This window comes from Drosophila busckii, chromosome 2R, assembly GCF_011750605.1.
Source record: "Drosophila busckii strain San Diego stock center, stock number 13000-0081.31 chromosome 2R, ASM1175060v1, whole genome shotgun sequence".
In the NCBI taxonomy this organism is placed as follows: Eukaryota; Metazoa; Arthropoda; class Insecta; order Diptera; family Drosophilidae; genus Drosophila; species Drosophila busckii.
Window position 1 is genome coordinate 23,830,162 of NC_046605.1, and position 22,963 is coordinate 23,853,124.

The following is a 22,963-nucleotide window of genomic DNA, read 5'->3' on the forward strand; positions in this document are numbered from 1 at the left end:
TGTAATAATAGAAGTATGCAAAAATTAAGTTACAAGCTCGGTCGTTGCGAATTTTCTTAAAATAAAAAAATATTATTAGAAATTTTCTCATACGCTTATTACGGATGTTATATTTTAGTTAATAGTGCAAAGTAGTGGAGCAACATTGTCAATAAAACAAGATTACAAACATATTTGTAGATGCTAATAGAGCATGTGATAGTCTGAATGCGATGTTTGTGAGGAGAGAAAGAAATTGCAGTGCACTGTCAGCTATATATATATATATATATATATATATATATATATATAATGCCCGATGCAATTTTCATATAAAGTGCAAACATGCATGCACCTTATGGCAAGCTTATGCGGAGTGTGAACGGTATTATACAGTGTGATTTCATTTGGAGGATGCTGTGTTTAAAGAAAGTATTACAACAAATACATACATACATACATACATTATAGGCTGTACTATTAACTCTTTGTACAATCTGGTCATTTGTAGGCAGGTCTTTTACGTTTTGATTATGTGTTTTTCTGTGTGGTGTAGAGCTGACAAATTCTGGGCATAGTCTTAGTTTATTGGAATGGGGGGAGTGTGATCGCCACACGTAGGAAACCCTGGGGGCACGGGAGGTAGATCGGCATTGGTGCCAACTTGTAGTATTAGGTTCATGCCAATTACGATGTGAAATAGGAAATGGCAGTGGAAGAGCCAAAAGCCTGTAAATAAAAATATCTATTAGAATATTATTTTTACGGACAATGTCTGAAAAGAAATTACCGGGATTATCAGCTCTGAAGCGGAGAACAACGTATCCATTGTTAGGTACAGCAATAGTGTCTTTAGTAGGTGGCAGATTATATTGTCTATGCAGCAGACCGCGCCTATCTAGATCAAGTGCATGCTTCAGGTTAATCTTCTTGACTGTGGAATCTGGCGATCGGCCAATTCCAATTACGCTGAATCCATAGCCATGCAAATGGAAAGGATGCGACAAGTTAGGTTGTTGTACTGTAAAAATCATGTAATACCTTGTGAAACCTTTTTAGTTATAAAAATCTTTTAACCAATTACTGACCTTCATCCACCAAAACCACTTCAACAATTGCATTTAGAGGTATGTCAATTTTATGGGTGCACATACAATTAGGTCCACAATCAGCTGGGCGATTGTCTCCGTTGCAAAACTGTTCTGGATTAATTTCATTAAACTGGGATGTGAGGGGAGCCGGCGCAGACAAATACGATATTTCATCGATTAGAGAAATTACATGATCTCCCGTTGGTGCCACTAAAATCATGTCATTTTTGAATTTTATTTACGAGAAATTGCTAATTGAAAAATTACCCAAAAATCGATTGTAAGTATTAGGCTGGAATAGGTCTTCCGCACGGTAGACAAAAAAACGGAATGGAAGAAATATCTTCACATCTGGTTTCTCCGCTAGTATTCCACGATCTATTTCAAGGGCGTTTTTCAATTGACTAACACAGATTGCGTCGTTGCGTTCTCGATTACATTGAGCGTCCAGAGGGTTCATAACCTTTTTGTTTTTTGTTTAGTGTTTTTACGTCAGTCAGCATATTTATATATATATACATGGGCAGAAAAATACAAGTAGTGATATGGTACATTTTTGTGCTGATTATATTTTAAAGATATACAACAAATTTTTGAGATAGCTTTTTTTTTAAATATGTACCTGCTGATCTATTTGATATATACAAATATTTACAAATCAAAATTATATTCATAAATTTAACTCATCTAACTATATATACATATTTATATATAGTATATATATATATATATTATATATATATTATATAATATTATTATATAATAATATATATTTATACTTACAGCGTTTTCTATACATAAAATGATACGAATGATACCATGAAACGAAATTTGGTTTTCCTTTTTGTTTCCTTTTTTTAAGATGCCTTGAAATTATTTATACTCCTGCTGCGTGACTAATTTCTTTAGTCATATTTTTGAAAACAAGTTTGTTATCGCTATGACATTTCATAACAAAATATAATTGCCACTTGAAATAAGTAAACAAACTAGCTCCAACATACAGATTGCGAAATTGTGTACTCCTCTTTGATGTTAACATAGATATGTAGTTGAACAAAATTAGCTTACCACTCCCTGGGGAATGCCGACATCATAGGTCGGCGGTGATGAGGATGGCTGGTAAGGACCTCTTGCGTAACGGAGAATAGCAAGCTGTTGTGCTCGCCGAATGCCACACTCTCCAAGACCTCGCAGTTGAATCCAATAAGCACCCACAGGTTGATCGGCAGTGATGATAAAGTCGTAACGCTCACCTAAAAAATAAACAATTATTTAGTAATGTCATTTTAAATATGGGTACTAAGTAGTGTAAACTCAAACCTGAGAATGAAATAATTGTGTTGACATTAACCGGATGCACGGGTTCACCATCAGTTGATATCACCGTCATGCCATGTCCCTCAATAGTCACTTGTGCTGGGCAAACCGAGGCGAATGCATTAATCATCCGGAAACGATAGCGTCTACCAGGCGTGATAGTGAATATTTCGAGCGGAGTATTAGTCATAAACCCTGTATTTGGATCGCGGAATTGCCCTTTGCCGTTTATTAGCATGGATTCAGGATCTTGACCTGTGTTAACCGCGAGACGCCCTGGATATCTTTCAGCAGCATCCTCATGCAACCAGTCGCTGATTAGCATAATGTGAGTGGTAAGGTCAAAGTCGTACAAATGCGAGTTGGGATCACGGGACGGTGGTTGGCGTACTATAACACTGCCATATAAGCCGTCAAGTTTCTGGAGACCAGTGTGTGCATGCCAAAAATGCGTTCCGGCATTGCCTGTCCACTGATATCGGAATGTATTACCCTGCTGAATGGGACACTGTGTAACGAAAGGCACACCATCGTAGTATTGCGATCCACGTTGCCAAATTCCATGCCAGTGAATGGTTACTTCCATTCCCTCCATATGGTTTTCCACATCAATAACAACCTTGTCATTCTCGCACACTTGAATGCTGGGGCCCGGAATCATTCGATTGGCTGTGAGAATGCCTCGCTCTACGCCATCCGCCAGGACGCATTGGCAATGACTCCAAACTGTATTTGTGGCATTGGGAGTGCATACTTGACAGGCTCTGTAAGTGCGAGTATATAATTCAATTACGTAATTACATGACCTGGAGTTTATGCTAATACTGGGAAACTTTCAGTGAAATTAAAATTTATGTATTTGTACCCCTGACGATAATAAACATAATTCGGAATAGGAGTATTTCTACGAGAGTATAAAGTGAAAATAAATGTAGAGAAGTGCAAAATAACTTTTAAATACCTCTAAACTTTTAAATAAAACAAGTGGACAAATTAAAGTTGGGCGCCACCAACTTTTAGATACACTTTGACTAGGGCATCGCAGCAAACACAGCAATGCACTCAAAACAGCTAACGCGTTGCTGTAGCGTCAGCACGTGCGCCCAGCTGTCTATGCTGAAAATTTAAATGTAAATAATTGCTAAGTTATCCGATCGTTCTGAAATTTGCACAATCAGTCGAAAGCATGTCTGTGCACTTTTGTGATTTATTTCAGATTTTCTAAGATTTTTGTACGCTCTTATATATTGTTTTTTTTTTTCTATTTGCTGGGGAGGGGGGAGGAAATAAAAAACAATTACCAATACGCGCAGTGTCCTGGATAGGAGACCTACATACCAAATTTTGGTTGCTCTAAGCCTCTTATAGTTGTGAGAAACACGCACTTCATACCAGCACGGACGGACGGACGGACATGCAATATTGACTCAGCTCGTCGAGCTGATCAAGAATATATATACTTATGGGGTCTGCCACGCCTTCTCCCTGTGACATACATTTGCACAACTTCAAGACCCTTTTTCCATTTTTTACAAAAATGTCAAAGTGTATAAAAGAATTATTTAACAAGTTAGCGAATTAAAGTTATGCGGAACCAACTTTTATATATGCTTTGACTCGGGTGTTACAGCTCGCTTTCGATCAAATATCTATTGAAAATTTAAATTTGATTAACACCTAAGTTATTTATCTGAAATACGCATTGGTCAATTTTTATTTATTTATATTTTACTTCTGACGCACTATTCGAGTGTCTCTACAGAAATTGCAAATAAAACGTGCTGTGATGTGTAATTTTTAGATTTAATGCGTTTATTGCGATGCCCTAATCAAATCATATAAATAAATTTGACACTCCCAGCTTCAATTAATTAATTAATTTAATTGTTATTCTTTATTTTCTGTTGTTTCTATTTATTATTGTCTTAAAATGTTCTAATTCTAAGTTAATTGTAATATATATTTTAGTGTAATTCACTGAACACTGCATCCGCTTTTAAACCATATTGGGTAAAATTCAATGAATCTCTCACTTTTTTAAATTACATCACCTTCCGCTTACGCTTTCAGTGTGTGAGACTGAAAATTGTATGCTCGCTGATGTGATTTACCAAAGCGCAACCTCCGCTTTCAGCTCGTGGTTTCAGGCAGTTATTGCGAATAATTATTCAATCTTGCTTAAACTATTAGTTTTGCATCTATAATTGTGCGCATTCACTCTAATTTAAAGAGATAAAAAAAATTGGTACTAAGCCTGTTACCCCTCGAACTTCTGCTGGTTCGGTCAAGAATATGTAACTATAAGCAAACTTATTCCTTCTAAAAACTTGCACTTCTTTTAAGAATAATTTCAGAACATTTATTCTCAAAAAAAAAAAAATTTTAAATGTAAATTAAAAGTGGACAAACACGAAATATGGTTGATTAATTTTTTTATGGTCATATGTATAAAAACTAACCATTTTTTTAATTCAAAATTAAAATAAATCTCGGTAGATTTTGGCTCAAGCAGATTATGAAAGCTCTAAAACAAGTCCGTAGGTGAGACCAAACTTAAAGAGATATCTGGGTGTATTAAGTCCCAGTAAACCTACACAACAAGATTGACTATAAGGACCATTAATACAATAAAATTTATTTTCATTTTGTATTTTTTTTTATCCTTCATAGAGCGGAAAATAACGGAATTTTTTTAAATTTTGTGGCCGTCAAAAGCAGTTTGTGTTCATTTGCTTGTGGAATACCAAAAAAAAAAAAAAAAAAAAACAAAAAAAAATTAAATAATATAAAATAGTGTAAAAACTATGTGGCTTCTCAGAGAGAATCAGAATTCGACATGATTTTGAAATCTGACAGCGAATGTAAGTGTAAGTGTAAGTTTTTAGAGATTTTGTGTAATTGAAAATCACGAAATAAAACATTTATAATATTGAAAAGTATTTAAATTAAATAGTATTTCTGAATCAAGTATGTGTTATGCATTATATAATTTTAAATAAATTATTCATAAAAAATAGTACTATTTCTACACTTAAAAAATATTTTAAAACAGAACGTTTTTTTATACATCTTGACATTTTTATAAAAAATTAAAATGCGCATTATGAAGTTGTCCAAATGTATGTTATATGGCGAGGGGAAGCACTCCTCATAAAGTATACATATTCTTGATCAGCAAGACAAACTGAGTCGATATAGCGCTATCCGTCTGTCCGTACGTCTGTCTATATATAACTAACTATAGGAACATCGACCAACTGAATATTGTATATAGGTGCTCTTTCCTCCCCCCTCCAAAGAAAATCAAATAATCAATTTAAGGCCACAATATTTAATGGAAAAATCTAAAAATATATTAAAACAAACGTTTAAAGAGCGATACCGAAAATTTCAGAACGATCGGATAAATGATATGTTATTTTAATTTTGAATCTATATTTGGGGTGCGCTTAATGAAGCGCCATACAAACGTCGTTGCTGACGCTAAACGAGCTGTGACGCGTTTACTGCTTTGTCTGTATGTGTTTTTAGTGTGTTGGTTTGCTGAGATACCCTTTCAAACTTGAATGCGCTTTTGTTATAAATAACAATCTTATTTAATTTGTCTATAAAAAAAACTCTTGCAACTTAAAATTGCCGGGAGTTGTTTATTATGATTGTTTACGGATATGTATCTCAAATAGATTCGAAGTAATTTTGTGAAACAAAATACAGATTATAATTGGTATACACAATTATAGCCCCTGACAATTAGTGTTGATTTCTGTGGCACCCCAGTATGTACATATATATCACTGTATAAAGCAGCGGGCAAGTGGCAATTGTGCCGCAATAAAGCTACCGCTTACTGTTAGGTAGCGCTACTGAACAATGTATTATGTCGTGTTAGCTATAGCATATGTGAGTTTTTTGTGGCTAAGAATTTGATCCCGTGCGTGCTAGTTAAACATTTTTTAATTGATAAAAGTCATTTAGTTGAACAGACTTATATAGCTATATTATAGATAGTATTGGGTGATAATAACGGATGATCGCCGTACAGCTGAACCCAATATTCTATCAAAAATATCTAACGTACTTCATAGGAGCACATTTTTATTTTCCAACGGGAAATCCGAAAAAAAAAACTAAATTTTCTGAGAATCTGAAATGTCTAGCGATAAAAATCTGAAAGTTTCACTAAAAATCTTAGAAAAACATTTATTGCGTTTGGCATGCTCATATATATAACATTTGGAAAGTGACACCGGAAATACCAAGAAAACTAAAGAGAAACTCAGTAAAAGGAATTACAACAGTGGCAAGAGATCTGATATTTTCACTAAAATCATCTATGTGAATGCAGATTAATAATTATCGATAAATTCAAGAAGAATCCCACAAGCTCGAATGGTATCAATAAATAAATTTTTTTTTAAGTTATGGAAAATGTAAATTCTAAATTGTATAGAAAAATTTAAGTTATTGAAAAATTTAAGTTGTAGAAAAGTGGAAACATTATCGAATTTATCGAAAGTTATTGCAAAATCGATAATTAAGAAAGTTACAAAGAGGCCAAATTTATTGAAAATTACAACATTGTTTGTGTGTGATCATCGATTCTATATCTAATAATAAAAAAAAATTTACAATAAATTGTAAATTAACCTACAAAACAAATTTTACAGGATTTGACGGAGCAGGCAAAGTTCAATACAAAATTATTTTTATTTAATGAAAATTAGTTGCTGTAAAGGTTCCGTCAGACGATCCCTTTTTAAGCGTCGCTTTTCGCTTAAACGTCATGGATCTTGTGTAAACCCCTGACCGGAACAAGCTTTTATTTTTGTAACACGTATGCATGTAGCTATGTATGTCGATTAAGCTTGTCTTGCTGATAAAGAATATATATTTCCTTTATATTCTTTATGGAGTTTGCCTCGCCATATTTGCACAACTTCATGATATTCTTTTTAATTTTGTATGAATATGTCAAACTGTTTTATATACTTTATGCATTGAATAAGATAACGTGTGGTAGTCTAAAGCTCTAAACTGCATTGATGATTGTAAGGTCAAATTCGAGCCTTATAACTGGAGCTTAAACTAGAGCGGCACACAGCTCCGAAGTTACTGAAATTCGATGTATTTCTTGTATTTTTCACTTATATTTTATAACGTTTTTTGCTTACATGACAGCAATTAAAGCGTGGGAATAGTGTATAAATAAAAACATATATGTATGTATATAAATGTGTATGTACTTGTATAGTACGTACCAGAGAACGGCAAGAGTGCACACACCACTAAAAAGGATGCCTTTACGTACACCATGGTAGTACTGCCACACACAAGCAAAATTGTGGATCAGACCACAATGCAATTACTTGTGCGTATAAAAAATGATTTCAGCAGCATTTTGTGCGCAGGCAATTCTTACCCGAAGCAAAACACAAGAAAAGGGTCAAAATATTTCTGCGTGCTTCTGTTTCGCTACCTGCTGTCGCGTCGCCGTCGCTGCCAATGCCTGACAGTTTGACTAAAAGTCAGAGTAATTCTGAACGTGGGAGCTTGGCAAAACAAAATTGCAATTTCACGATGTGCTGTATTTCTTCTTTAGATCAAGTGAATCAAGTGAGGCTCTTTCTCGGATCTCTCTGGGTGTTTTGTGCGCTGCTTGTGCGCCGCCGCACAAGCAATTTTTTGTTGTGTCCGTGTGCGTATATTCTCCCGAGTTGTCATTGTTCGCGTATGGTCTCGCACTTGTTTTTTGTGTGTGCCACCATTGTGCTTAAAAAGTGCCACAATTGCCGTTCTCTGGTACGTACTGCATGCATACAAATGAATAAACCATTACAGGGAAGGGAAGCAATTTTTTTTTTTTTGCTTTGCTTTGATTTTATTCATGTTTTTTTTTTTCAGCTCCTATAGTTGCAGAGAATCAGTTGCTCAAACATATGTATGTACATGTTAGACGACCATGGATATCGACTCAGTTTGTCTTACTGATCAAGAATTAATATACTCTATGGGGTATTTGTTAATTTTGCAATTGGAAATTATACATATATTATTTTTAATTTTTTCTCAGATCGTAGAAACTCAGCTTAAGTGGGCGTTCAATAGTCTGTAAATTGAATTATATACATACTGGTATATGAAACATATCCTCATTGGAATAGATGATTTTCGATGCACTACATGTTAAGGTTAATGATCGTTTTCTTTATCTGATGTACAGATGGAAGTCTATTTTAAGGATGCCTATTTATGCGATTATACTTACGCCCCTAGCACAGTATAGTACTCCAAGGTGAAGTGGTAATAACAGATCCTAGGAGGTTCGCCCTCTCGGCAGGCACGTGCACACTCATCGGGTGCGGATAGTGCAGGATTGCGACGCAGCTCAGCGGTTGCGCTTGTGGAAAAGTCCAAGTGGCGAAAGGGTGACTTGGGATTAGGTTCGACTACAGTACCGCTAATTTTATTAGCTGGGTATCGAGCGGAACTGGGCAGAGTTCCACGAGAGTTAAGATAACCGCTTCCAGCGGTCAGTGACGGGTTGCTGTTGACGGGTGTTCCGCTACCTAAACTATTGGTGTTGAGGGGTACTGGGCGTGGAATGCCTGCCGCAAGCGATGGGTATGTCTGCACAAGGCCATGCGTTGCTGAGTAAAAGGGTGAGTCGAAGGGCGTCGAACTGCTGGGAGCGGCAACGTGCTGTTGCCAGTAAGACCCGGCGGACGTTTGATCCGGTTGCTTGTCTGCAAAGAGAATAATCGACAACAAACATCAGAAATAATAACAATAAATTCGTAAGTATTGTTTGCATTGTGTTCATGTTCGAGCTTAAAGGTTTTCAATTAATTTTTAGACTCTGTTGGGGTATAACCCCTTCATAAAAATAATAATAAAAAAAAAAAAAAAAACGTGCACAGCTCAGTTTAAAATGAAGTCCAAATTGGACGGTTTTATTTATTGTGCTAAATACATATCTATGTATGTATGTTTAAATGTGGTACATATGCATATATATAAAATACATACATACATATTCATGACTCTATGTGTGTTATTAGTTTTTCTTTTTGTGTTTGGGGTTGCGCTCGTGTTTTTACAATCGCAAAAGTTCAATCAGATCCAAAATGACGCAATCCGTAAAGTTGCTTATGTAGAATAACTAATTAAGTGCAAAGCTCTTATTTGTATATGCTTTAACTAGAACTTAATGAAATTTGTACATAAAAAATTACCGTTTCGTTTTAATTGGCATTTTAGTTGCCAAGTATTAATGTACGTATGCTCAACATATTCATACATATCCTGATGCATGCAATATTGTTGTATAGAGTCACTAAGCATACATGTTGTATGCTTAGTGATAGAGTTGGTGAAGCTGTAAAGCCAAATTACATTTAATTGGATATATACATACATACATGCATACATACATACATACATGTATGTATGCACATAGTAAGTATGTTGCTTTCACTGCACGTGTGCTGAACATGCGATATGCGATAATGCAATAATAATTGAATAAGTGAAATAAATTCTATTTTGATTCCATATGATTACTAAATGAGTAGTAAGTATTCATTATTTTATTTAATTATTGTAAAATGATCGAAAATTAAAGTTATCGAAATTTCAAAAGATAACGAATAGCCAAAAAATCTCGTAAGGAAATTAACAATCATCAATATATCAATACATTATCTATGAATTCAAGTAAATACACATTTCCACTTCCATTTCCAATTATTATTTTGTAACTTAATGGATTTAATGCAATGACTAAAACTAATGTAAGACGGAAAGAAATTGGGATGGATTATATATTATACAAGAGGTTCTTTCGTGAGATTTCACGAAAGAACCTCTTGTATAATATATTTAATATATCAACGCTGCCCACAACATCGCGAAATCCAGCAGTTAAATTAAAACAATTTGTCTTGCTAATCCCTAATATTTATACTTTTTGGAGCCAGCCACGTTTTCTTCTATATATATTTTAATCTCCATGAATTGATATCTTTTCCATCTCTTATAAAAATGACAAAATGTATAAAAACGAAACAATAGTTTATATCTGAATCAAACAATATATTATATATCGAACTAAATTCACCAGTAATTAGGGGAAACATAAACCCTCTTAGAGCTGATTAAGCTACACATACCACAGGTCGATCTGCTTATCAAATCATTCACATTATGGCTAAAAACCTATTTATTTTCAGCAATACCTATGTAATTTATAATGTAATGCATAAAAAATACTACTATTCAAAATTTACAGTTTCCTTTTGTTTAAGTATTCCGATACACACTGCTAATATTACGAATAGTGCATTTATCATTGAGCTATTGTGTAAAATAACTGACGAAGAAAAAACTACAACCCTATCCGACGGGTTTAGCCCCTGAAAAAAGGAACATAACATAATTTATTCCAACACACAAATGCAAAAAGGCGTCAACGCAATTTTTCCGGATCTTTGATACAACAGATTAGCGGCCCCTTTGTTGATTTGGATTACCATATGCTGCCCCTAACACTCTTACTTGGCAACATGCAGGACTTTCCAGTCGGCTTTATTGCGTGCTCCGTCTGCATGACCCTAAGGATGACTACCATCACCTTCAGCAAGAACGGCATCATTATTATGTCCACTACGTCTAGCTTGACACCTTTTCATGCGGCCATCATCCTCGCTACCGTCTCTGACTCGTTATAGCCATGTCCGCCTGTCCGTCCGTCTCTATGAGTGCCTGTTTCTCAGAAACTATAAAAGCTAGAGGAACCAAATTTTGTATCTAGGAGCTCCTATATATATTCTAAAATTTTCTAGTTTATATTTTTTGTCTCCAATCCTTTTCATTAGTTCTTATTATCTTATTTTCCTGGGCGCTTTTTTCGTACTCAAACAAATCTAGAGCGGATCGATACATTTTTATACACTTTGACATTCTTTTAAAAAATGGAAAAAGGGTATCATGAAGTTTTGCAAATGTATGTAACAGGGAGAAGAAGGCGTAGCAGACCCCATAAAGTATATATATTCTTGATCAGATCGACAAGCTGATTCGATATAGCCATGTCCGTCTGTCCGTCTGTATGAGTGCGTGTTTTCCAGCCAGACTATAAGAGCTAGAGCAACCAATTTGGTATGTAGGTGCTCCTATATCCAGAACACTACGCTTTTTATTTCCTCCCCCCTCCCCCGCAAATCTTTAAAAGTCACAAAATTGCCTAGTCATGCTCTCGACCGATTGTAAAAAAAATTCAGAACGATTGCATAAATAGCTTAGGAATTATTTACATTTAAATTTTCAATATAGACAGCGAGGTGCACGTGCTGACGTTTGTATGAGAGAACGGCATGAGTGTACCCAACCCAATGAGTGCAACCACCCCACACAGGTGTTACCCACACAAGCAGCCGAATTTGCGGCTGTTGCTGCCCGACAATATTTCGTAAGCCTTTACAAGCCTTTTGCGTGGGCTCGAAAATGAATGTGAGGAAACACAAAAAAGAGGTCATACAATTTTTTGCTTACCTAATATGCGCGACTCTTTCGCTACCTGCTGTTGCGTCGGCGCGGCTCCCAGAGCAGACAGAGCGAGACAGCAAGCGAGATTTTTTCTCGCTATTCTTATATTCCTGCCGATCGTATTTTGTGAGCGCGCACATTTTTCTTTTGCCCTTATTTTTCGGCACTTGCAAGTACCCAGGCTTGTCTGGTGTATATGAGTAAAAGGCTTATGCATCTGTTTTGCTTGCGCGCGTATTTACCCACACCCATGATTTGCGAATGCCACCATGGTGTCAAAAAAGTGCCACCCCTGCCGTTCTCTGGTTTGTATGGCGCAAACGTCGCTGCTGACGCTACAGAGACCAGCTGTGACGTGTCCGCTGTTTTGTGCGTATGAGTTCATGAGTGCATGCATGTGTTTGCTGCGATGCCCTTGTCAAAGTGTATCTAAAAGTTGGTAACGCCCAACTTTAATTTGTCCACTTGTTATTGATAAGTATGTATGTAGGCTAGAGACGTTATCTCCAACTTATTTCTGCCTGCCATCTAAACCAGATTTTAGTAGCTTAACCACTTCTTATTCGTTGGTCTCTTTACAATAGTACAAGCAATTAATTTCAATGATAGGTGCATAACGAATATGAAAATTTCGTATGCATTAACAAAACTTTAATTTCAAACATATTTACGATGCGCTAATAGAGCGGCGCCAGTTGAAATACAGGCAACAACAGCAAACAAAAATAAAATAAAACAGTAACTACAGAAGAAATAGAAAATAAAATAATTTCGTAACAGCTGCACGTGTGTGCAATGGTATATTTGGCATACATACTATAAAATAAAAACACTTACATAGCTTAGTCGACTAGTTTCCCTCAGATTTTTAATCTGAGTCACTTTCACAAAAAAACAAAAAAATTTACCAGCCGGATAATTAGCGACACTGAACCAACATGTTAAGCAAATGGAGCAATAAATTAATTGACTATACCGCCAACTATAAACAATTCAAGAAAACTGTAAAATACAGTGGATACTTTCAACTTGTTCTGAGTTATGGGGTTTAATTACATTTTGATACGCAGTACATATTATAAATATAAAGAGGGTCTTATAAGTTAATCAAATGGTGTTCGATGTTATCATCTAGTCAGATCTCGTCAATGCACATACCTCAATTGTCATATACTCCACTAGTTCATATATGCTTGTTTTGTATGCATAAAAATGCTTACATGCTTTTATTTTTAATTAACTGTTTCCATTACTTTTTGCACTGACTTTGTTGGCAGCAGATTTTCATATTAAGTTTAACTATCGTGAGTATCATGGCGTTGTACTATTTTTTTCAGTTTCGTTTTTGTTTTCTTTTCAGATGTTGTTGGGTAAAATATTATAGATATCTTGCGTAGAAAGTATGCAAGTACATGTTACGTGCGTCAGTTTCACATACAATTTGTATAGTCTGATGTACTGAAAATTCATAAATTTGGATTTTGCTTCAATTAAGCACTTAAATTAATTTTGCTGCTCCTTATTTCAGGTCACGTGTGTACAAAGCTATGTAGTTTATGTTGTGACTGGCATTAATTCCGACTCTAAGAAAGGCTTTAATTTTAATCTTTCATAGATTTTAATAGATTTGTAAACTGGCAAAGTGAAAGTTAATTAGACAATCGTCTATTTTTTTTATTTCGTGTTATTTGATTTACTTTGTTTTATGCCGTCTAGGAGTTAGGCATTCGTTATACATATTATACTTAATTTTTGATTAATTTAAAATAATATGCGGTGGGTTAAGCTTAGTCCTCGCCAGTTTGGGTTACGGTCACTTAGTTTTCATCAAGAGAAATCCGTTCATGTTCCAGTCAATTGGCGGCGATATAGACTAAAGTTGTAGTATAATTGTGCTCATAATTCCGCTGTGTGTTGCACAATGGTTGGCAATAGTGTTGCCTATTAACTGCCTTTTTAGGAAATTTTACAGTTATTTATTTTACTATTACTACGAGCATATTTTATTCGTATGTATATACTGTTGAAAACTTCGTCTAATGTCGTAGCAGCGGCAAGGTCAATCGACGTTAAGATAGTTGCGTTCGCTCTCACACTTAAACTCTGGCTTAAAGCTTGTTGTGACTTTACCGCGGTGTTTGATTGAGTTTCACTTTCACTTCGTTTTAAAGCTTTCGCACATACATACATGTATGTGTATTATTGTATGAATATGACTGTATGTATGAATACTATTCACAGTTGTTAAAACGCAGACAAGTCGCTATCTAATATTTTACTTAGTACTATTGAAATAAAGCGACATATGCTGATAACTAGGTATTATTATTTTTAAAAATTATTCAATGCAATAAATTCTAATAATTCTTATGAAAATAAATTTTTTTGGTAAATGTTTTTATTAAACTTTTGTAATTAGAATTATAAATATCTTGTTGAGTACAAAGATATAATAAGTTAAAAAAAAAAAAAAACAATAATATAACATAACAATAATATTTGTATCTACAAACTTTATTTAAATTATTATGCAAATTTGCCTAAAATTATGATCAATTGTAAATTAGAAGGGCAATGTGAGCAGGAGGCAATTTCTGGTTACTAAAGCAAATGCTTTAATAATTGAAAGTCACGACCTTCTGTCTCACTTCAGCGACAACCAAAGTTGATTGAATGCCTTCTATTTGAATACTGAGAAGGATTTGATACAATTGCCATTTTAAATATTTATGCATTCACTGTTTATGTGAAAGTATGTGAGTTTACCTTATTGTGGGTGTGGTATATGTACATATGTACATAAATACAACATTTTGTGGACATAAAGATTTAGATATAGATATAGATATAGATATAGATATAGATATAGATATAGATATAGATATTAGATATAGATATAGATATTATATATTCAAGTATGATATGATATGATATGATATGATATGATATAGATATAGATATAGATATAGATATAGATATAGATATAGATAAATATAAAAGTATGTAATTATCTTATGGATATAATTTACTCTCGAATTAATTGCTCTCTTTAAAATTCGTACAAATAATATTCCAAAATTTGGGCTTAGGCAAGTATTTTTATACACTTTGACATTTTTGTAAATGGAAAAGGTATATGAGTTGGCAAATGTTGTAACGGGAGAAGGAGACGTGGCAGACCTCATATTAATGTTTCATGTTTTCGACCGATCGGATAAAATTTTCAGAATGATAGGATAAATACTTAGGCATTATTTACATTTTCAATTTTCAATATAGACAGCGAGGTGCACGTGCTGACGCGCCATACAATCGTCGCTGCCGATGCAGCTGTGACGCGTCCACTGTTTTGTGTATATGTGTTCATGAGTGCATGAGTGTGTTTGCTGCGACGCCCTAGTCAAAGTGTATCTAAAAGTTGGTGGCGACCAACTTTAATTTGTCCACTTGTTCATTATATGTATGTTGGAAAAACTATAGTTTGGACGAGGTACAGAGCGCTCAATATGAATGAATTGAATTGTACGAATTTATGTCAAAAAATTGTATAATCATATAGCGTTGCGTGATCAAAGCGAAATTATTTTGTATGTTAGATTGGGGCTTTCTCTTAGTTTCTTGGTCTGTTTTTTGCCTTAAGCTGAATAAATCATCAAAACCAGACACAATGCAGATCATAACAAGAAATTTACATACTTATGTATGTTTTCATATTGTATGTATGTATATCCATTATATTGCAGCGCTCAACAAGTCAAGTTCAGGGCTTGAAAATTTGACATAGCTTCAATATAGAGGGAGCAACAGCTTATGATGATTCAATATAAGTATTTCAAACATACATATATATGATTTTACTGTTAAAATGATATGTAATTGTAATGTAATGTAATATTATGTATGGATGTGATATACCTTTCACTAAGTGACCAAATGCCTTTAGGAATATTGCTGGTTGCCTTCCGCATTACAAGACTGAAATGCAATTCATTGTTTTCGTTTGTCTGTTATTGTTGTTATTTTTTTACACTTTGTACTACCTAAGCATGTAGTTAACAATTTTATGGAACGATTATGTCAATGGTAGCTGGTGTTCCGTTCATATGCACAAAGTTGCACCAAAAATGTTTGTATACCAAAATTAAACAAGTATTTCAAGTACTGTAAATAAATAATAAAACTCGATAACTGTGTCGACGCATGGTTCAGTAATTAGATGTCTATTCCAGCTGCATGTATGTATGAGCAACAGAAACTCAGCAACTAAAAGAGCTAAAGCAACAAACTTTTTGTTTCAATTATTCACATTTCAACTTTCAATATGAACAGCGGGGTGTGCTTGCTAACGCGCCGTACAATCGTTGCTGCTAAAGCTACAGCGAAAACGAGCTGTGACACTTTAACTGTTTTGTGCTTGTGAGTGCTGTCCTAGTCAAAGTGTACATTCTTTAATTTTGATTTTATTATTTTCCATATTGCTGATGCTGATCCATGCTGGTGCGCTTCACTAATAGCACCGCTCTCTTTAATAATTTTCGCATTATTCGCTCTTTTTCGTTACATAATATGCATATAGTTTATTTTATATTTACTACTACTTTTACTGCATATTTATAAAATAAACAGAATATACGGATTATATTTTCAAGTAACAAGACACATATGGTATAACCCGCAGAGTGAAAGGGAAAGGATAGATTTTTTTTGCGTTTCATTATATCAATAGATAGTAAATAGAAACTTTCTGATTTCTTTTTCTCGTTCATAAAATTTTGTAACTGCTTAAATGCAAATAAAAGTAAGTCAACTTTACCTTTCACTGAACTCAAGTTTATTTTCAAATTATTGAAGGCTATTAGTTGGTAGGCATTGGTTATAAAATGAAGTATATAGTATATGAGCTATTCTTAAGATCTGCAGCATAAACAGGAGACGGCGACTTTATAATGTTAATATATTTATTCTTAATAAATAGTACAAACGGATTCGATTGAACCATGCCCGTATGTCTGTATAAGCGCAAAAACACAAATCATAATTTTAGTGTCCAAAAATTAAATATAGTTTCCTATAGTGCAAAAAAGTTCAATGGATAAAATTCCACATGCATCAATTTCATCAGCTTTTCACCCAAAGCTTCATAGATTTTTTCACATCCTTTAGTGGCATTTAAGTTAGTTCGCATTTAAGTTGAAGAATCTCAATTTACTTTGTCAAGATACGGCTAACAAGCGTTTACTTAAGTGTCATGGTGCCATGTTTAATTAAAAGAGTACTGTGTAGACAGTATGTATGTATGAATGTGTGTGCGTATGTATCTACATACATGTATGTTCAGGACAATCAATCATTTAGCAATATGTTACTTAACTGGTTTGAACTAAGTGCCCAAATAGAAGTGTGCATAGCCATAGATATATGGTAGGCAAATGCAAAAATTTTTCTTTTTACTAAGACATGCCTTAAATGTCTAAATATTATGTTTTTTGTGAACATTTTAATTTATACTCATATTTAATACTGAAAATAAAAATTTCAATTGCAATTGCATTCAAGTCTTGTGACGAAACCAACTTCTAGTAGTCGAACTTTTCATTAAAACAAGTTAAAAACTAAGATTAATACTATGGCCTAAATACGGTGCCGGTGCCAACGACACGTATTTGTGATTCTGGCCACTAACCGACCAAATGAAATGAACAGACGTGCCTGCATACAAGCGTCATATAGACATGTCGGTAAGAAGCAATGCTTGTATGTATCTTTCAATTGACATTCGACTTCAGAAATCCAGTTAAAGCAGTTTTCTTGTTAAGCAACAATAATAAATTAAATAGAAATAAGACAAATGAACCCGTTGAATGACTTGGTCTTTATCGATTTAGACCAAACAGCAATCTACGCATGTTCATATCTTTAAATCATTTTGAAGCAAACCTTGATTAACGATTACGCTACAAAGCCAGGTTAGGTCTTTCCAAAAGACATCAGAATGAGCATACGAATCAATCTGGGTTGCAGCTCTTGGTAACGAGATCAATTATGGCTGCAACAGTAACTCGAAAACTATCACCAGCAGAAACTGGTTCTATCGCCTTGTTGGCAGCTGGCAGGTGTTCCATTTGCTATAAATTGCTTAAAATGCCCTTCCATTCAATTCAATTAGATGAATACACGTACGCGAGACAATGGTGAGTATCACCCAAATACGATGCCACACATCATGATGTAAGAATTAAATAAACTGAAATGATCTTAAGTGCACAAGCTCGATGACAAAATGTACAAAGTCAAACATGTTTAGTAGATATAAAAGATAAATTTTGTTCATAATAAACAAAAATTCATTAAATTGTATATTTTGCTTAAAGAAATTGTCTCACAGCTCCAAGTACGTAGTACGAGTGTAATCTGAGGATTGATTGTAAGTATAGTAGATATAGTGTCAATTTCTAAAATTTTTCTGATGTTTTATGTGCTTGGCCTCACTCTATTTTATGATATTATTTAATTGTAAAAATTTCATACAACTTTAGCCGTATGGGTACACGGAACACGACGGTTATTTGACTAGTATGACTATATAAATATGAAAGCTGTTACTTTCCAATTTGCGTATGAGCCATAAAATATATATATATAGGCAAATCCTACAATTAATTTCAGAAAGTTCAAATTTGTAAGCTATTAACTATTATAACGAATTGCAAAAAATGTATATATATATATATATATATATATATATATATATATATATTACGATAGCGGTAGCGGTAGCGATTACTACACGTTGAATATACTTGCACTTTTTATTAATGTTTCCAGTTTAAAACCATTTCCATCGTACTATACAGATCTGCACACTATACTCTGTGAAAGCAATGAAAAAATTGCATTTCGAGTCTAGTATTTTTAGCGAATCTCTCATGTACTAGTAATAGTAGTAATGTATTTATGTTTGTATGTATGTATGTATATGTACTAACAAACTCACGTATATCGCTATGTACATGGGTATAAGTAGATACAAAGGCAAAGTGAATTGTGATTACGGTTACTTGGATCTCTGCTGTGTTTTATTTGCGAACTCGCCACGACGGTTGCGGTCGACTTTATAGCCAAAGCTTGTTTGCAACAAAGTTTTTGCCAATACAAACATTATTTGGTTGCCGCTTTTGCTTGTTGCCTCAACAAGTTTTCTGTTCCATTTTGCTTGAACACTTACATACAAGCTAAAAACATGTCTACAAAGATACATAGCATTAACTACATACAAATTTAAGACCATGCACATAGCAAAACCAGTGAGTACACAACTTCAAATCTATGTGATTGTACATATGTATGTTTTGTGGGTTATATTTTTAACGCGATTGTCGTAGTATTATATTTGACCCAAATTATTTGCGTTGCCAAGAATTAAATGTAGCTTGACACATTGAACGTCTGTCACTTACATAAATGGATTTGTGTGAACTTCCCTCTAACGGACTCTTATAAAGGCAGGTGAAATTTAATCACGCTAAATACATCAATTTATGTACATATATTCATAAGTTATTGTGACTGTAGCTACCGCCTTCCGAAAATAAAAATAATCATAAGAAGAAACTTTTATTTAAGGTTGCATTTTTGCATCATTTAGACATCTATCAAGGTTAAGAGCGACTTTTTGCAAAGCATATTAAGCTGTCTTGACACAATTTATTGGTTAGATTTGAAACACAAGAGAGTTGCTTCACCAGTAAAATAAGGTGGCGGCAAGAGCAACTAATTTACGTTTGATTTTTGCAAAGAAATTCGCAAACGCTTTGCAATGCTAATTAAATTGACACTGGCAAATTAAAATACATATATATGTATCTGTTTGCATAAAATGAATTCATTATTTATGAAAAAGGTAAAAATTGGTGTTTTTTTTTCAAAATAGAAAAAAATAAATTTACAAATTTTTGACCTACATTAAAACCTACATGAAAAGGCAATGCTTTTGATAACGCCATTATATTGATGGAATGGTAACATTGTTTTGTGCTTAACAAACATTCCCTAAAATCTTTACAGGCACAAACTATCTTATGCTTAGTAAAGGATCTTAATTCGATTTATAAAAAATTAGACTAAGAATAATCGGAATTACGAAAATCAAATACAAATGCAAAGTTTTATAACATTGAAGTGAGTTTTACTTTGTTGTCTTGATGGTGGTGATGGTGATGGTGATTTGGATTACAAATGGTGTGTGCAAATTTAAATTTTAGCATTATTCAAACACATAAAAACATATTTACATATTTTCGCAAAATTCGCTCACAAAATATTCGCAATCTTCGAACGTGACATTTGTGTTTGCTTGTGCACAAAATTGAAATATGTATCTCTGCATATCCGAGCGCAAGATACAGATTGTGATTTTGCAACGGGTTCAACGGGTTTGCCATTGGAATTTGAATTGGGCAAATATAGTCACAAATAGTACAAGCACATACAAAATATATATGTATATATAGACGAACAGATACATACATATATACGTAGTATATATGCAATTATTTTAGTTACTTAATATATGTAGGTTTTTTTTTTAATGTAATTAAGCATATATGTTATATCCAATGTTAATAGAAGCTACTGATCAGTCGCTATAATCTTATGAAAACCTTTTGTCCTAATTTATATTTAATTACCATCATTAAACAAAACGTAACTAGTATTAAAACTCGCTTTTGGACAACATTAAACTATATATACTAACATTATTACATTATTGACATTATTTTCCATTTTTATCAACCGTATAATACAAATTTAAATTACATGCATTAAATATTGATCCAATTCATTCAGATTTTTCAATTAATTAAGCCAAAGATTATAGATTCGATTTTTGTTCTATATGTATATTATATCATTCAATGAAAATCAGCTTAAAACATATATAACATATATAATATTTTCTTCCTTCTTCCTATATTTTAATCTGTATTAAACAAATACAAATTTATGTAAATATGGATGTATATGCATGTATGTACATATGTGTATTGCAGCTTTACATAGGAGATATTAAGTGCTTAACTACAGATATCCGTATTTCGAATGTTTTCTAGTGTGTCGCCATACAGGAAATTCGAGTAAATTGCTTTTACTATTTGGGTTTTATTTTTGTTTTATAGCAATTATATCCATATTGCTTTGGTTGGGATTTTGTTGCACCGCCATCGCCAAACATGCAGTTTTAGTTTTAGTTCGGTCGACGTTGCAATGTGATTTTGGGGTGTGTCCAGTACAACCGCAAAAACTATGTCGTTTATGGACAAGATACTTGTATATGAAAAATAATCTACATACATACATATGTACATTATGTATGCATACAATGATTTTTTAGCTAACTTACTTTAATCTACCACGACAAGTAACACTCTATATAATCTGTGCATTTATTGAAAATATTTAAATTTATACATATTATATTCGTACAAGCACGAATATTACTACATTTCAATTGTTCTTTTTGTGCTAGTTAGTTACCAAGATCATTTGATAAAAACTAATATTTACATTCATTTTAGTTTTTATATGTACATATATGTTTTTCATTACAATATTAAACAATATTAAAAGTAAATATATCAGCTAAGATTTCAATTATGCAAGAAAAATTAAGTCGATGTGAAATCAAATTATGGATTAATAAAAATTTTAGGTTTATTTTCTTTTGTGTATAATTGGTATTGCTTCTTACTTGAAATGTATGTATGTATTTATTCGATGTATTCTATAAACGTTTTAAGCCTTGATACTGTAGTTTTTTCAATTTCCATGGAATTCCATGTCAATCCTACTATAATAAATGGAAAGTAGCGGATAAATGCAGTGCTTGAAATACTCAAATAAATCGTGTTATTAACACTTGGAGCATGCGTGTTGAACAATTAATAACTTGTTATACTCGTTAGCTTGCATTTTATATAAAGAGTACTAAAAAGTAAATATGTTTAAACAACGCACCGATGTATGTATAGATGTGTATTATTTTGTTGTATATATGTACATGTATGTACATTTAAATCCGATTCATGCATATTGTGTGTATACCTTTGATTTCCCTACCTGAAAAATGAAAGTGGTCTTTGGACCATACACAAGGCCATTCTGCCATGGTTATAATTAAAAAAAAACACACACACACAGAACATTTTATGTTGCACAAATAAAACAAAATTACCGTGTGTTATTAATATTATTTTTATCAAAAATAAAATTTTCACCATTTATGATCGTTTTCACAAATAACTTAAATTAATGTCAATATAGCAAGTGCTTACCTTTAATACGTTGCTTTTGTTGTGGAGCACCTATGCGCACAGCTTGAACTACTGTTGAGTCCAAAATAAATGCAACAACAATAACTCCAATTAGACGATTAAACTCCCAATTCGATATGGTCCATTTGGCTAACATTTTGACTACTTTTTGAAGATTTATATTTTGCCTTAAAACAATTTTTCTATGTACATATGTATATGCGACGGGGGGCACGCACTTTTTAAATTAATGTTTTTATTAAGGCGCGATTGTCTAAATTAACCTAGAGTATTTTTCTGCAGAAGGACTTTGAATGATTGGTTTTAATTATAGTATTTGACTGTATGTGTATTATGCGGTCAGATTTGACAACTTGGCCGAATTGCGATTTCACGAATGCGCTGCACAACGATTCGAAGCACGCGCAACACGTTTAAGCACCAAACTGAAACACTCGGTGGACATGCATGGGTATATGTATATGAATTCATTCAATCGCACAGAAAAGACAGTGCAAGCAACCGAGGCTGAGCTGAACCGATCTCAAACGGGGAATGGCCAAATGAATCATGCGATAGTAAAAGAGCGCAAGAAGTGATTGCAGTCAAGACCAGTTCACCAATGACAATAAGAGCTCAACCAAGAGCTTAAGCTCAAACAGGCACTCAAGCTCGACAAAGCTTTTAGAGCTAATAAGAGGGAAAAGACGTTGGGGCGTC

General features: G+C 33.6%; 1 protein-coding gene across 1 annotated transcript; it reads right to left on the reverse strand.

Moving 5' to 3' along the window:
- Window positions 1-298: 298 nt before the first annotated feature.
- Window positions 299-22,697, reverse strand: LOC108594618 (laccase2). The gene is made up of 8 exons (XM_033293363.1): window positions 22,265-22,697; window positions 8,656-9,133; window positions 2,394-3,154; window positions 2,142-2,326; window positions 1,338-1,533; window positions 1,068-1,280; window positions 770-1,000; window positions 299-708 (listed from the first exon to the last, which is right to left on the reverse strand). Exons 1-8 carry the CDS (start codon window positions 22,398-22,400, stop codon window positions 560-562), a joined length of 2,349 nt encoding a protein of 782 aa, XP_033149254.1. The 5' UTR covers window positions 22,401-22,697; the 3' UTR covers window positions 299-559.
- Between the last annotated feature and the right edge of the window lie 266 nt (window positions 22,698-22,963).